Below are 16435 nucleotides of genomic sequence, written 5' to 3' on the forward strand. Positions count from 1 at the left end.
GTCATTAGAATCATATGAAAACACAACTGGCCGGACGTAGTGTCTCACGCCTGTAATCCCAGCACTTTGGGAGGCCAAGGCAGGTGGATCACGAGATCAGGAGATAGAGACCGTCCTGGCTGACACAGTGAAACCCTGTCTCTACTAAAAATACAAAAAATTAGCCAGGCGTGGTGGCAGGCGCCTGTAGTCCCAGCTACTCAAGAGGCTGGGGCAGGAGAATGGCTTGAACCTGGGAGGCAGAGCTTGCAGTGAGCCAAGATTGGGCCACTGCACTCCAGCCTGGGCAACAGAGTGAGACTCCGTCTCAAAAAAAAAGGAAAACAAAACATTTACAACTAATGATCTTTATACTAAGATGGCAAAAATTGGGAGGCATATAAATTGTGAGTTGTTTGCTGACTTTTCTGATTGTTTTAGTTAAAAATAAATCTAAAAGTAAACATGAGCTTTGTTGTATAAGTTAACTTATTTTGCAGTATTTGGTATGTGCATTTTCCTGGTCAGAAAAATGAACTGACTTGAGAGACAGATGAAGGAGGTTTATTTGGGGCAAGATTATTTCTTAGAGCAGGTACTGTTCTTAGAATTGGATGTACAGGAGAAAATGAGGAATTCTTGATAACAAGGACTGGTCAGAGGTTTAGGTTGAGGCTAGACGAGTAGGTGGTGATTAAGAGGGAACTTTGATCCAGTCTGTAGGCCTGGCTGTCTCCTGCTGAGCTCCAGGGGCCCTGTGTTTAGGCTTGTTCTGTCTTTTTCTATGGGGCTTACAATATCCCTTCCTTCCTAACTTGCCTACACTGTAATCTTCATTTGGAGAAACACACAGGGACAACTGCTACCTTCTTTCGTTGTTTCTTCTTCAAGAATATAGTAACGTAAAAAGATTTAAATACCAGGAATAGGTGTGGTTCGCATGTTTAAAAGATAGAACACGATGTTATACCATTTAACTGTTGGCTTTTTTCTTATTTTAGTGCAATTCTTCTATCTCAGATCATTTATATAGTTTTCCTCATCTGACACCATATATGGTACATGTAGCCTTCAAATCCATTGGTTCTGCATCCATGGATTAAACCAACCACAGATCAAAAATTATCAGGGAAAAAAAGTCACAAAACACATAAAAACAATAACATATAACAGCATCATACCATACATATTAACAACACCATATATCAATGCCATTTAAAAGTATTCTTTTAGGTTGGGCACAGTGGCTCATAGCTGTAATCCCAGCACTTTGGGAGGCTGAGGCACACGGATTGCTTGAGCTCATGGGTTCGAGACCAGCCTGGGCAACATGGCGAAACCTCATCTCTGCAGAAAAATACAGAAATTAGCTGGGTGTGGTAGTGCGCACTTGTAGTCCCAGCTACTCGGGAGGCTGAGATGGGAGAATGGCTTGAGCCTGGGAGACAGGTTGCAGTGACCTGAGATTGCACCATTGCACTCCAGCCTGGGTGATAGAGCCAGACCTTGTCTCAAAAATAAATAAATAAATAAAAAGTATTCTTTTACATGACATTTAACATTGTATTAGATATTATAAGTAGTATTTAAAGTGTACGGGAGGATGTGTTCAAGTTGTATGAAAATACGGGCCATTTTATAAAAGGGACTTGAGCATCCGTGGATTTTGGTATCATAGGGGGCCCTAAAACGAATCTCCCATAGATACCAAGCGATAACCATATGCTTTTATTCTAGCTACTCATGTTTTCCTTAACTTTATTTGCTAGATCAAACATTGAATGAATTTGATCCACGTTTATTGATTCCTGTGCTTCAATTTTGCCCTGAAATGCCGTGTTCTAAAGTGGTATGTAGGGGACATAGTTATGATTTGTGCCTGATATCATGGTTTTGAGCCAGGACAGTTACTGAAAATAAAGGTAATCTTTCATACAGGAGTATCTATCTGCAGCTGACAGAGAATTTCAAAACTGCCGTTTTTAATGATGACATCTATGTATTTCTATATGTAAAATGATTCATTGATGTTTATTCTGTTTAGGAACACTGTAACAACCTCTGTGATGATGATGGGACTCATCCCAGCTTAATCTCAAATCTCCCAAACTGTTGCAAAGATAAAGAAGCAGGTAAGAAATTCATACTTGTTTTTAAGCTTGAGGATATCATTTTCTTGTTAATAAACCTGGTATAATATATGAAATTTTCAATGCCTTAATGTTTCTGAAATAACACTTGAATGAAGAACAGTTGAAAGGGATAGAATCTCCTTGGAGAGCCTCAGAATTGGTGTGTCCATTTCATGGATCCATTTTTACTTAGTGGTGGGATTTGTAAGAGAATTTATATTTCAATTTTATAAACGTTTAAGATATGCACATTTTTACTTGGAAATCTGTTACCATATTTTAATTGGAAATGTGCTTATCTTCTCCATTTTGAATTTGCTCTACCAACAATTATTTTGTAGCTTTACTAGCTATTATACAAATAATAGCTGAATATAATCACATTAAAAGATTCTAGTATATGCCTTTTAGATAAGAAATATAGCTTAATTTTTAAGTTACTCTCATTTATTATCTAATTATAAAAGACGAAGAAAATTTTGAAGCACCAGCCTTTCTAAATATGAGGAAGAGGAAGAGAGTTACTTTTGGAGAGGACTTAAGCCCGGAAGTGTTTGATGAATCTTTGCCAGCAAATACTCCATTGCGTAAAGGAGGAACACCTGTTTGTAAAAAGGACTTCGATGGTCTCAGTTCCCTGCTGCTTGAGCAGTCATCTGTTCCTGAACCATTACCTCAACCAGATTTTGATGACAAGGGGGAGAATCTTGTAAGTGTGAAAAGCATGGAACAGCCGGGCGCGGTGGCTCAAGCCTGTAATCCCAGCACTTTGGGAGGCCAAGATGGGCGGATCACGAGGTCAGGAGATCGAGACCATCCTGGCTATCATGGTGAAACCCCGTCTCTACTAAAAATTACAAAAAACTAGCCGGGTGAGGTGGCGGGCACCTGTAGTCCCAGCTACTCGGGAGGCTGAGGCAGGAGAATGGCGTAAACCCGGGAGGCGGAGCTTGCAGTGAGCTGAGATCCGGCCACTGCATTCCAGCCTGGGCGACAGAGTGAGACTCCGTCTCAAAAAAAAAAAAAAAAGAAAAGCATGGAACAAACTTGCCTGTATTTTCATCGAGCTTCACCTGCTTTGCATGAGCAATCACTATGCTTTGAAATAATGAGATACACTAAATGATATGCCATGGTTTAAATTAATCTATTTTGTATGTAGGTTTTTGTGAATTTTTCCCCATTACAAATAATACTTCCCTGACTCCTTGTACATATTGAACAGATTTATACCAATGAATTTAACAACTCAGGTAAACTGGATACATTCCTTGGAAGACAAACTACCAAAGCTCCCTAAAGGTGAAATAAATAACCTCAGTAGCCCTATATCAACTTAAGACATTTAAATTTTAGTTAAACCTTCCCACAAATAAAACTCTAGGTACAGATGATTTTTTTTTTTTTTTTTTTGAGGTAGGGTCTTACTCTGTCACCCAAGCTGGAGTGCAGTGGTGTGATCATGGCTCACTGCAGCCTCAACCTCCCAGGCTCAAGCTATCCTTCTGTATCCTTCCATCTTAGCCTCCCAGGTAGCTGGGACTATGGGCACACATCACCATGCCTGGCTAGTTTTTGATGATTTTACTGATGAGTACTACCAAACATTTGAGCAAGTTAAAATACTAATTCTACACAAGTTTTTCCACAAATTGAAGGAGTAGGTTAATTGATGTCAGCATTGTGATTTCAGCATTAACCTGGTGCTAAAATCAGACAGGCATTGCAAGAGAAGAAAACTACAGTTCAGTATCCTTGTAAACATAGCAATATATAAAAAGATAAAATACATCATAACCATGTGAGATTTAGCCTTGGGCTGCAAAGTTGTGTTATGTTTGAAAAACAATCAGTGTAATTCGCCTTGTTAAGAAACTAAGACAGAAATATGGTCATCTGAGTAGATGCAGAAAAAGCATTTAACAAAATCTAGTATCCATTTCTCATTTAAAAAACAAAACCTCTGAGCAAAATGGTAATAAAAGAGAATTTCTTCAAAGTGACAAATGTTGTCTATGCAAAACCAACAGTTAATGTCTTACCAGCAATTATGTGGAAAAGATTTGCTATCTGTATTTATATTGCCATCTTACCCTGGAATTTCCTGAGTAATGTTATAACATTAGATTGTGTTTATGAATGAATTTTTAAATTTTCTTTATAGGAGTTAGAAATTTAGCAGCAGATCATTATGTGTACTTTTGCTTATAAATTTTCTTAATAGTTTGATGGATTGCAGTTAGTAAACCTTCAATTGCAAACATGATTGGTAAGTGATATACATATATTTTTCTATTCAATATATTTGTTTTGCTTTGACTTTTAGAATCTTTTATTGATTACCCATCTGTATGTTTATTATAGTTTCTCCTACCAAAATAAATTCTTACTTTTCTTTTGGGCACATTATATATTCACTGCTTTTAAAGATATCTAACTTCTACTCTTTTTTCCTTTGTTTAGGAAAACATAGAACCACTTCAAGTATCATTTGCCGTTCTGAGTTCTCCTAATAAGTCATCAATCTCTGAGACCCTTTCAGGTAGTAACTTTTGTTTACCTTAAAATCATAAGTGTTATTTTTTATGTGTGTATATGTTGACTGTTTTTATTTTCTTTTAAAAATTTCATATTTGTTACCACAACATATACTTGGTTTAAAAAAACCTAATAGTATTGGAAAGCTGACATGAAGCTATTCATCCATCCCTTTTCCATTCCAAGCCTCATACTTCATAATCACCCACAATTCACTTCCTCAGATGGAATCCCCATTTTGTTAGTTGCTAGAAGCAGTGGAGTTAGCCTCTCAACTCTTAAGTATCAGTGACAAACTGCTCTTCACGGTTTACAGAACTGATATCTGGATTATAAGGATCATTCTTGAATATCCAGACTTTTTCCTCAACATTAGTGTGGCATTTTTAGCACATATGCTTTCCAAGGTCTCTGGATATTTTATGATTATGACAAAGCAACAGAGATTGCTCCCATCTTTTCTGACAAACCAGGACTTAGCTGGCAGATGTCATGGGACGAGCACCTTTATTCAGGTGTCCTCCCTGGCGGAAACCCTTTAGTGGCTTCTTGTTGACACAAACCAAACATAGTAGACTCCAAGCCATGCGTTACTAAGTTAGAGCTAAAATTTGAACTATAGTCTATCACGTTCCAAAACCCATACCCTTAAACACATTATATGCCTTTCATTTATATCATTAAAAGTCACATGCCGGGCTCGTTGGCTCATGCCTGTAATCCCAGCACTTGGGGAGGCTGAGACAGGCGGATCACTTGACGTCAGGAGTTTGAGACCAGCCTGGCCAACATGGTGAAACCTGGTCTCTACTGAAAATACAAAAAAAAAATTAGCCAGGCATGGTAGTGGGTGCCTATAATCTCAGCTACTCAGGAGGCTGAGGCAGGAGCATCACTTGAACCCAGGAGATGGAGGTTGCAGTGAGCTGAGATTGCACCACTGTACTCCAACCTGGGTGACAGAGTGAGACTCCATCTCAAAAAAGTAAAGTGGTCAAAATAAAATTTTCCTATCCTACACTTTAAATAAAATTTGAAACAAGTAAAGTATTTTCATGGTTATCTTAATGCCCTTTATTGTGATTTCATTATACAAAATGTATCGTGGAATAAATGGACGTTCATGAAAATACATGCATTTATTATAATGTGATTTATTCTGCTGTCTTAGCTTGGTAATATGTTAAGCAGTCACCATGGAAAGTGGTGAAAGTTTCTGAGTATCCAGTAAACTTAAAATTTTTTAAAACGAAAAAAATTGGATTTCAAAATTTCTGCTGCTTGACTCCTCTTTTTTTGTTTAGATATGATATTAAATGTGGGTATCCTAAACACAGTGTTTCCAAAGGAAGATGCATGTTATAATTTTTGGTTTCCTACCCTGATTCTGTCTTTGTCTTATCAGGCACAGATACCTTTAGTTCTTCAAATAACCATGAGAAAATACCCTCTCATAAAGTTGGTAGAATAACAAGGACTTCTAACAGAAGAAATGTAAGTGTTTGTGTTTGGCACAACATACTTGTTTTTAAATCATACAATATACTTTTTCTGTTTTCGTTGTCAAATGATAATGGGTGAAATCTTGGTTTAATCAGTGTCATTAAGAACTAATACTTTGGCTGGGCGCCGTGGCTCACGCCTGTAATCCCAACACTTTGGGAGGCCGAGGTGGGCGAATCATGAGGTCAGGAGATCAAGACCATTCTGGCTAACACGGTAAAACCGCGTCTCTACTAAAAATACAAAAAAACTTAGCTGTACGTGGTGGCGGGTGCCTGTAGTCCCAGCTACTAGGGAGGCTGAGGCAGGAGGAGAAAGGCATGAACCCGGGAGGCAGAGCTTGCAGTGAGCCGAGATCGTGCCACTGCTCTCCAGCCTGGGCGACAGAGCAAGACTCTGTCTAAAAAAAAAAAAAAAAACTAATACTTTATCCTACCTAGCATGTAACCTATAAGGTGATAATGTGTTTCTGATTTGATTTTAATTATATTAGAAGAAAAATCTAAAAAGCTGCTTTGGGCCGGGCACGGTGGCTCAAGCCTGTAATCCCAGCACTTTGGGAGGCCGAGATGGGCGGATCACGAGGTCAGGAGATCGAGACCATCCTGGCTAACACAGTGAAACCCCGTCTCTACTAAAAAGTACAAAAAATTAGCCGGGCGAGGTGGCGGGCGCCTGTAGTCCCAGCTACTCGGGAGGCTGAAGCAGGAGAATAGCAGGAACCCGGGAGGCGGAGCTTGCAATGAGCAGAGATCTGGCCACTGCACTCCAGCCTGGGCGACAGAGCGAGACTCCGTCTCAAAAAAAAGCTGCTTTCAGAGCTGTGTTAACATGGAAGTTAACAAAATTTGTTTGGGATCTGTATGATTTTATGAATTTCTTTGATGTGAAAGTGGAGAGGATCAGCATGTAATTAACAGAACCAGAAAATAAGTATAACCTTTTTAAAATTGTGCTTCAGTCTGTTTGATTTTTAACACTTGATTTCACCTGGGAGTTATATATAAGCATAACTCCCATTGAATGCATGTTTTTTGCTATTTTGTTAAATTAGATAAAATTTGGATTTTTGTTTATAACATCATAAAGTATAAACATATACTTTCATATGGTTGGATGTTAAACCCAGGATTCAAACCTAGATAATCTAAAAATTCATGATTTTGTCCCCATAACCCAGCAGTTAGGTGCTAAATTGTAGGTTCTTAATGAGTAGTTGATGAATGAATAAATTAACGAATTCTTAAGCTGTTTTTTCTTTCTTCCCCAATATAATTGGGTGATGTATATGTGCTTCTGGGTCTGCATTTGATGATTCAGAAATTGGTAATTACCATTTCCACCAATTTTCATCAAAGTGCTTTTAATAGGATTTGTGAATTAAGAAGTGGGATCTAAAGTGGTAGAAGCATCCTGGGAAGCACAACAAGATTGAGAGCTGCACATTTACATGTAATTGCTTGTGCTTTATGGTATCCTTACTTTACACTTTCTTTATAGCAATTGGTCAGTTTTGTAGAAGAAAATGTTTGCAACTTATTGAATACAGAAGTTCAGCCTTGTAAAGAAAAGAAAAGTAATAGGAGGAAGTCTCAAGAAACGAAGTGTACAAAGAGAGCACTTCCTAAGAAGAATCAGGTAAGCATGTGTTTAAAGATATAATAAAGAGTAGAAGTGGTGTGTTTCCTTATTGTATGATTAGGAAGATACAGAAACAAATTTTTTTCCAGTCACCATTGGACAAAGATTATTAATGCAATCTTGTCGTGGAGTAGAATGGGGTTGGGGGGTTATATACTTAACTTTGAATTACCTAAGGAACGCTTTTGCATCTTCTTCATCTTCTTGTGTTGCGTGTGTCCTGCACAGTAAATTAATAGGCACTCAAACCTGAAATTGATTCTCATGTTTGAATCTACCCCAACGTATCATCCTTTTGGGAATCCTGATTTTTTTAGACAGGGATGAGTGTGCCACTTGCTACCTGTTAGATTCTCTTCTTCCAGTTGCTGAATCAAATTTTTCCCTAAATTTAAGGAAAAATTTAGAAATTAGCTCTCAGTCTTTCCTAACACTTCTCGTCATCTCAGATACGCTTACAGTCCATGTGATTAGCCAATTTAACACCTTAATCCAGTTCCTTTTCCTTCTCCAGCCCAGTGATCTGGACTCCACACTCTGAAGCCACCTACTCACTCTTGCTGCCATTCTTACAACTTGTTACTGCCTAACACCTTCGCATGTGTAGCAATGCTCATTCTCTGACCGCCAACTTCCTGTCCATCCAGCCTGCTCACTCCCTTACTCTGAAATTCTTTCTGCACTATTAAGCTTTTAGACACATCTTAAATTCACGTTTCCCTCTTCATCCTGAACTGAGTGAAGTGTTTCCAACTCTTGTCAGGAATCTCAATTCCGGATCCTTTTCCTTCCACCTCATCCATCCAGCAAAATTTCCAGTCTGACTGAGTTATCCTTTCTCCTATCTGACATAGCCTCTAGAGACACTCACACAGGAGTTGGGGGTAGTGCTACTACACATTCACTGACATCTGGCCTTCTTCACCACTTTGCTGCTTCACCTTATTTTTAATACTAAAGCCAGTGCATACTTTTCAGTCCTGTTCCTATTGGACATCTTAGCATTTGACATGATGGAACACTCCTGTACAGTCTCTGTCTAAGGTTTGTTTTCTGTCCCCCATTGTTAAATGTTTGTATTTTCCAGAATTCTCTTCTTTGCCCTTGTAAATTGTTTGTTTTCTGGGTAATTTCATAAACATAGTTAATGACCATATATGAAGACTAGAACTTCCTGATCTATAAATCTGTGTTCAACTACATACTAGACATCTGTCTTTAACCATGCTATGTCAAAATCAACATTTCTAAAACTAAACTTATCAATCTACACACCCACCCAAAACATTCCATAAACTTCCTTTCCCCTCCATAAAATAAAAATGACTGCTTTTCTTGGTTAAATGGCACAGATATCCTTAAGTCATTAAATCCGGAAGGAACTGAGTGTTTTCCTGCTTTAGTTCACTTTTTTAGGTCACACATTCTTGATAAAATGATGAAAGATTATCTTACTGAAAAAAATACCATTAATTCAAAAATATACATACAACTTATTATATTAGAAATTGATTTTCTTCGTGTGTGTGTGTGTGTATATATATATATACATTTTAAAGCACTCTTACAAAGAATATGCACCTATTCATATAAAATTTTGGCCAGAAAGTACAAAAAGGATTGAGCATTAAGTCACTGCAATCCCTCCCAGGACTTTGCTGAACTAATACCATTTATGTAATAAAAGGAATACAGTTAGAATAGCAATGAGAGGAGGAAAGGGATGAGGAGGGGTATTGAGAAACCGACAACAGCTTTCAATGAATTTCTAGAAGACCAAGCAGATGGGAGCATGTTGACAGATAAAAAAAGGTGGAAAGATTGACAGCTCAGAATGTTCTAGGAGGGAACTAGAGAGGAGCCGGGAGCAGGCCTGTTCATGGGAATCCCAAGAGACCCTGGCCCAGAATTGGCAGGTACGATGGATGGTGAGTGTGAGAGGTGGTACTGAAAAACAGAGAGATGAATTGAAGTCCTATATTTGGGACAGTTTGCACCAGTTGGCATGCCAGCCCCCTCCCACCCTGATGCTCAGAACAGATGTTGTCATCTAGATTAAAGCCCTCATTCTGGCATTTGGAAAGTCCCACAGTCTTGACAGCCAGCTCCTGCCCTGATGCAAATCCTGACAGTTGACACTCCAGCATTCTGCCCCACCCTGCCCCACACAGAGTTCCTAGGTAGGATTTTCATGCAGGAAATAGACTGAGCTGGAAAGCAAGTAAACCTATACCAACTTACCCAATCTTAAATAAGAAACAGACAATTGAATAGAACAAATAGCATGAAGGAGAAAAGACCAATGTTAATAAGGTTAAAAACTGACCTCAGAGAAATAGGTTATTCAAGGAATAGAAGGAAATTTTATATACATAAATATGTACTCTAATTTAAGAAAATATCTTCTGCATGAAAGTAAGGAGATGCTATGAAAAAGGAATTGCAAAAACATGAAATTTAGTAGTTGGACAAAAGAATTAAAGTTAAGGAAAGTCGCCCAGAAGGTAGAGCAAAAGAAAGACTGGAAACGAGAATCTAGGAGACATCTATAGGACTGTTAGGAAGAAGAAGGATAAAAGAGAATGGAAGAAGTTATCCAAATAAAAGAAGAGGATTTCCCAAAAATAGAATGGAAGAAATTATCCAATTAAAAGAAGACGATTTCCTAGAACTGAAGAAAGGAGTCTTCAAGTTAAAAGCACCCACTGAATGCCTGGTACAATGAAGAACAGCCAGGGGGTAGGCCTGTAACTGTGAAACTGAACAATAAGGATAAGGAGGAAAGTGGACTTTTCCTACAGAGACATAAGAACCAGAGTGGCATCAAGTCTAACAATAGCCTGAAAGCCGCAAAATCATACAAGAGTTCATTTAAAGCTTAGAAGAAAACTTAATTTTAACTGAGTATTCTACACCAAGCCAAAGTCTCAATTAAGTGTGAAGGCAAAAATAAAAGACATTTGAGTGTTTCTTTTTTTCTTTTCTTTTTATTTTGAGAGGTCTCACTCTCACCCAGGCTGGAGTGCAGTGCTGCAGTCACTGCTCACTGCTTACTGCATGCTTGACCTCCCGGGCTCAAGTGATCCTCCCACCTCAGCCTCATGAGTAGCTGAGACTACAGGTGCACACCACCACACTTGGCTAGTTTTATTTTGTTTTATTTTGTTTTTGAGATGAAGTCTCACTCTGTTGCCCCAGGCTGGAGTGCGGTGGCATGATCTTGGCTTACCACAACCTCCACCTCCTGGGTTCAAGCGATTCTCCTGCCTCAGCCTCCCAATTAGCTGGGACTACAGGTGTGCACCGCCATGCCTGGCTAATTTTTGTATTTTTAGTAGAGACGAGGTTTCACTATGTTAGTCAGGCTGGTCTCGAGCTTCTGACCTCGTGATCTGCCCTCCTCAGCCTCCCAGAGTGCTGGGATTACAGGCTTGAGCCACCATGCCTGGCTGGCTCATCTTGTTTTACTTTCTTATAGCAGGGTGGGGGTGTGGGGGTTGGCCTCACCTTGTTGCCCAGGCTGGTCTCAAACTCTTCCTGGGCTCAATCACTTCTCTCACCCCAGCTTTCTAAAGTGCTGGGATTACAGGCTTGAGCCAGCATGCCCAGCCATAAAGTTATTTTTCTTTGGATGCTACTGGAGGAGAAACTTTAGCAAAATGAGGAACTAAGCTTAAGAATTCAGGACACAATGGATCTAACAATACAAGAGCGTGATCAAAGGGAAATCGCTGGTTATAGCTGTTCAGCCAGCCCAGAAGAGCAACCAGTCCAAATTTGAGCAGGGAGAAGGTGCTGGAGGAAAAAAACAGAAAAGACCTGTGATTGAAAGAATGAAAGGTATGTCACATACAAAAAAAAAAAATGGTAATTATATACCATTTCAAATAGAAGTCTGTGTAAAAGTTTTAGAGTAAATATGAAGCAAACGTTACTATGATTTCAAGCAATAATGCAGAATAAGGAAAAGTAGATTTTATGGTGCTAGGAATCATCTCCCTCAAGGGTCCCAGAGGAGAAGAAAGGAATATGAAAGTTGTGCTTGGCAGAGCCATGAAAAATGTTTGCACAGTCATCATAATATAGATGCTATTTGTTTTCAACTAAGGACGAAGCTTTTTGTTGTGCAGGACGATGTAAGTGTTAACAATCCAATAATAACAGGAAAATGCAGTTAATGGCAGAAGGTGAAAAAGGAGTTAAAAAGGTAGAAACAAGGGGGCTAATAATGTTGCTGGCAAGAGTGCAGACTCTGGACCAGAACCCTGGGTTTAAATCCTGCGTTCATTCCTCCCTCCAGTGCAATGCTGGGTAAAAGTCTGGACTCCTGTTTTGTTTGTTTGTAAAACAGTGGTGGAAATGGATGTTAGAAGTTTGTGAATCTTAATGAATTCATGCGTGCTCAACTCTTAGAAAAGCGCCTGACCATAATAAGCTTTGTGGCCATTATCATTATCGTGAGACATTCAAGATATATATTTTAAATTTTAATGAAAAGAAATAGAAATGTAAAAGTTCAATGTTTACCAACAGAAGAACCAAAATTAACATAGAAAAGAGGCAGGTTTGGTTTTAAGTGAGCAGTTTTTTTCATCTTTCATAGCAAGGCATTGACAGATAACTAAAATTAGATTAAACGCCACTTCTCAACCAGAAGTAGCGTTAGAATCCTCAAGAGTAAATTCCTTTATAAACCAGAAATAGAGAAAGTTCCCAAAGTGTGACTTAAAACCAGAAACAGTGAGGGCAAAGGATTGGTGAATTTGATAATCTTTTGAACCATACATCATGGAGTATACATAAGGAAAAAAATCCCCATAAGAAAATTTAAAAGACAAAGGACAAAAAGTATTTGCAACTCATATCAGACACCAAGGATTAATGTCACTAATATTTAAAGAGCTTCTAAGTTACTTAGAAAGGAACAGTCTTCAAAATATAACAAAACATTTACAAAACTGAAATGAAAATGACCTTCAACATAGGAAGGAAATGTTCAGGCTTCCTCATCGTAAGAGAACTGCATCTCTAACGTGCATTGAGATGCGTTTCTCACCTTTTAGATACCAAAAATCTGAAAGTTGACAGCATACTCACGTGGTGAGGCTATGGGGCAAAAACGCACACTCATACATTTTCTGTTAAAGCAGACCTCTGTGGAGGAGTATTTGGCAGTATCTGGCCAAATTAAATATTCATTTATCCTTTGACCCAATAGGCCTATTTCTAGAAATCTATCTCAGAGATTCACTGATCAAAATACAAAAATATGTGTTTATTTATTGCAGCATTCTTTGTAAAGCAAAAGACTAAAAGCAAACCATATGCTCATCGATATGAGACTTGTTGAAAAAACTGTGGTATTTCCATAAAGTGAGTATTAGACAGCTGTAGAAAGCTGTGAAGAGAACTTCCATACACTTCTATGCAGTGATGCCAAGGGGACACAGATGGTCCAGCATCTGTGGTTGGTTGAATCAGAAACATTCAGGGCTGGGTGAGGTGACTCACACCTGTAGTCTCAGCACTTTGGGAGGCTGAGATTGGAGGACTGCTTGAGGCCAGGAGTGCGAGACCAGCCTGGTCAACATAGTACAACCCCATCTGTATTTTTTTTAATATATTATTTTTTAAAAAGAAAATACTCAGAAAAATCCAATAACAGTACAATTTTAAAAATACAAATTTTAAAATACAGCATATTAACTATGTAGTATTTATATTGTATTCAGTGTTAAGTCATCTAGAGATGCTTTAAAGCATAGTTATGCTGTATTTTTACAGTATAATGCTGTGAAAGGAAGTTTGCATAGGCTCTATGCAAATACTGTGCCATTTTGTGTCAGGGACTTGAGTATCTGCAGATTTTTGGTATCCACAGGAGGTCCTAGAACCAATTCCCGTACAGATACTGCAGGGTGACTGTGTTTACTGTTAAAATGAAAAAAGCATGTTATAAAACAATATATGTGATCAACTACTGGTTATGGACTGAATTGTGTCCCCTCCCACATTTATATATTGAAGTCCTGACTCCCAGGATCTCAGAATGTGACTGTATTTGGAGATTTGGTCTTTAAAATAGTTATTAAGTTAAAATGAGATCCACAGAGTGGGTCCTAATCCACTCTGACTGGTGTTCTTGTAAGAAGAGGAAATTCGAACCCTCAAAGGGACACCAGGGACGCGTGTGCATAGAAAATGACCATGTGAGGACACAGCCACAGGGTGGCCATCTGAAGGCCAAGGAGAGAGGCCCCAAGAGACACCAGCCCTGCCAACAACACTGCCAGCCTCCAGACCTGGGAGAAAATTAATTTCTGTTGTTTGAACTACATAGTCTGCGGCATTTTATTATAGTAGCCTTACAAACTAATACATTACCCTTCGTCTAAGAAAGTAGAGACCATTAAAAAATAATAATGGTATATGTATATACACACACATAAAGTTTCGATTTTTAAGTTGTAGAATAAGCCAAAGAAAAATTAAAAACTGGCTATAGGGAGAAGGGAGGAGACAGGAGAGAATGTGAATTCAAGCTAGACTTCATTAAGTGTACTGTTTTTTAGTTTTGATTGTGGGACCATTTAAATGTTTTGCCTGACTATGAAACAAAATTAAAGTTAGGAGAAAGAGAACAATCTCTAAAAAGCGAAAGCAAAATTTGACAAAGTAATCTTACTACGTCAAGTTGGTGGCTTAACCTCATTAAGAATTTTTTCAAACCTAGAAATTTGAATATAAGGGGGATAAGTCTTTTTTTTTTCTTTTTTTTTTTTCTTGAGATGGAGTCTCGTTCTGTCACCCAGGCTCAAGTGCAGTGGTGTAATCTCGGCTCACTGCAAGCTCCGCCTCCCAGGTTCATGCCATTCTCCTGCTTCAGCCTCCCAAGTAGCTGGGACTATAGGCGCACGCAGCCATGCCCAGCTAATTTTTTTTTTTTTTTTTTTTTTTTTGTATTTTTTAGTAGAGACTGGGTTTCACCATGTTAGTCAGGATGATCTCGATCTCCTGACCTCGTGATCCGCCCACCTCAGCCTCCCAAAGTGCTGGGATTACAGGTGTGAGCCACCGCACCTGGCCCTATAAGGGGAATAAATCTTAAGGATAAAAATAACTGCAAAGAAATTATAAACAGTATGAAACACTCAATAGAAGCACTCAATTTAGAATAAAACAAATAAGCAATTTTTCCCATCATTAAGAATCATTCACTAAGAGACAAAAGATAAATTTTTAAATCCAAGAAATTTAAAACTTTGTAAGACTAAATTTGACTTGGAAATAAGAGTAGAAATTGGAATTGTTCAGCTCTATCCACTGATAAAGCTTTAAATTCATGAGCATCCCTGGTGCATAGATTGTCATTAGACATACCAGTTAAAAGGGATTAGCGTCCCTTGGTGAAATGACTGCTGTCAGATTTACAACAACAAATTTAAAAAGTGAGCCTGGCTGGGTCTGTACCAGAGTACAAGGAAGGATGCTAAATAAAACTACTGGTGTCGTGTTAGCGGACACAAAACCATCTTCAAGGGGCTTCCACTGACCAAATATGACCATCAGCATTGCAAAGCGTTAAAGTAGTACAATCATGAAATAACACGTAAGTTTATTACTTTTTTTAAGTAATGGACACTTCAGAAGCTTGCTAGGATACCCACTCATTTTTCTGATAACAGGAAAATAAAATAACAAATAGTTGATGAGGGAAAAGTTGTTTATAGAAGAATTCCAGCTAATAAAAAAATGCTCAACAAAGCTGCTAAAACATTTGATAAAAGGCTGATGTGACATCATAGTAACAATCAACAGAGGAAGGAAACACCATATAGAATGGGAGAAGATATTACAACTACAAACCATACATCTGATAAGGGGTTTATAGCCAAAATATGTAAGAAACTCAAACAGCTCAATAGCAAGAACACACCAATTGAAAAATGGGCAAAGGTCCAGAATAGACATTTCTCAAAAGACATGCAAATGGCTAACATCACTAATCATCAGGGAAATGCAAATTAAAACCACATTGAGATATCACTAGCTATTATCAAACAGGTGAAAGATTACAAGCATTGGAGAGGATATGGAGAAGAGGGAACCCTTTGTACACTGTTGGTAAGAATGTAAATTGCTACAGCTTGTTTTGATTGGCAAAGTCAACTAAAAATACAGAACTGAACCTCTAAACAAAATGTTTTATTTGGGAAAATGTAATTGCAGTTTGGGGCATACACAGACTGAGGTGGTCTTTGATATGTCCTAAGAACAAAGAAAGTTGGCGTTTTGAGTAGAAAGAGAAATGTTACATATTATTTAGAAAGAAAACTCACTGGCCCTACGCAAAGTTTTGGGGAGCTGGTAAGCTCTGATTGGTGAGTGATGGTGGTAGTTAAATTTAGTCTTACAGTCCCAAGTGCTTTTTGCCCCCTGGTCTCTGGACTCCAGTTGTTTATGACACGGTAACTCCAAATAATCCATTTTCACAAGACATTATGGGAAACAGTATGGGGGTTCCTCAAAAAGTTAAAAATAGAACTACCATATGATCCAGCAAATCCCACTTCTGGGTATGTATCCAAAGGAAATGAAATCAGTTTATCAAAGAACGATAACCAAGTTACAGATTCAGGCTA

General features: G+C 38.4%; 1 protein-coding gene across 8 annotated transcripts in view; it reads left to right on the plus strand.

Annotated features, from left to right (window-relative positions):
• Nucleotides 1-16435, plus strand: part of CDCA2 (cell division cycle associated 2) — a 50196-nt gene that overhangs the window by 22904 nt on the left and 10857 nt on the right. For all 8 annotated transcript variants that reach the window (XM_015454597.3, XM_074000509.1, XM_005562870.4 and 5 more), the window contains 5 exons: nt 2024-2111; nt 2579-2820; nt 4575-4653; nt 6055-6143; nt 7653-7790. In XM_015454597.3, coding sequence (XP_015310083.3) covers nt 2024-2111; nt 2579-2820; nt 4575-4653; nt 6055-6143; nt 7653-7790 — 636 coding nt within the window. The remainder of the gene's footprint in view (nt 1-2023; nt 2112-2578; nt 2821-4574; nt 4654-6054; nt 6144-7652; nt 7791-16435) is intronic.

This window comes from Macaca fascicularis, chromosome 8 (assembly GCF_037993035.2).
Source record: "Macaca fascicularis isolate 582-1 chromosome 8, T2T-MFA8v1.1".
NCBI classification, from domain to species: Eukaryota; Metazoa; Chordata; class Mammalia; order Primates; family Cercopithecidae; genus Macaca; species Macaca fascicularis.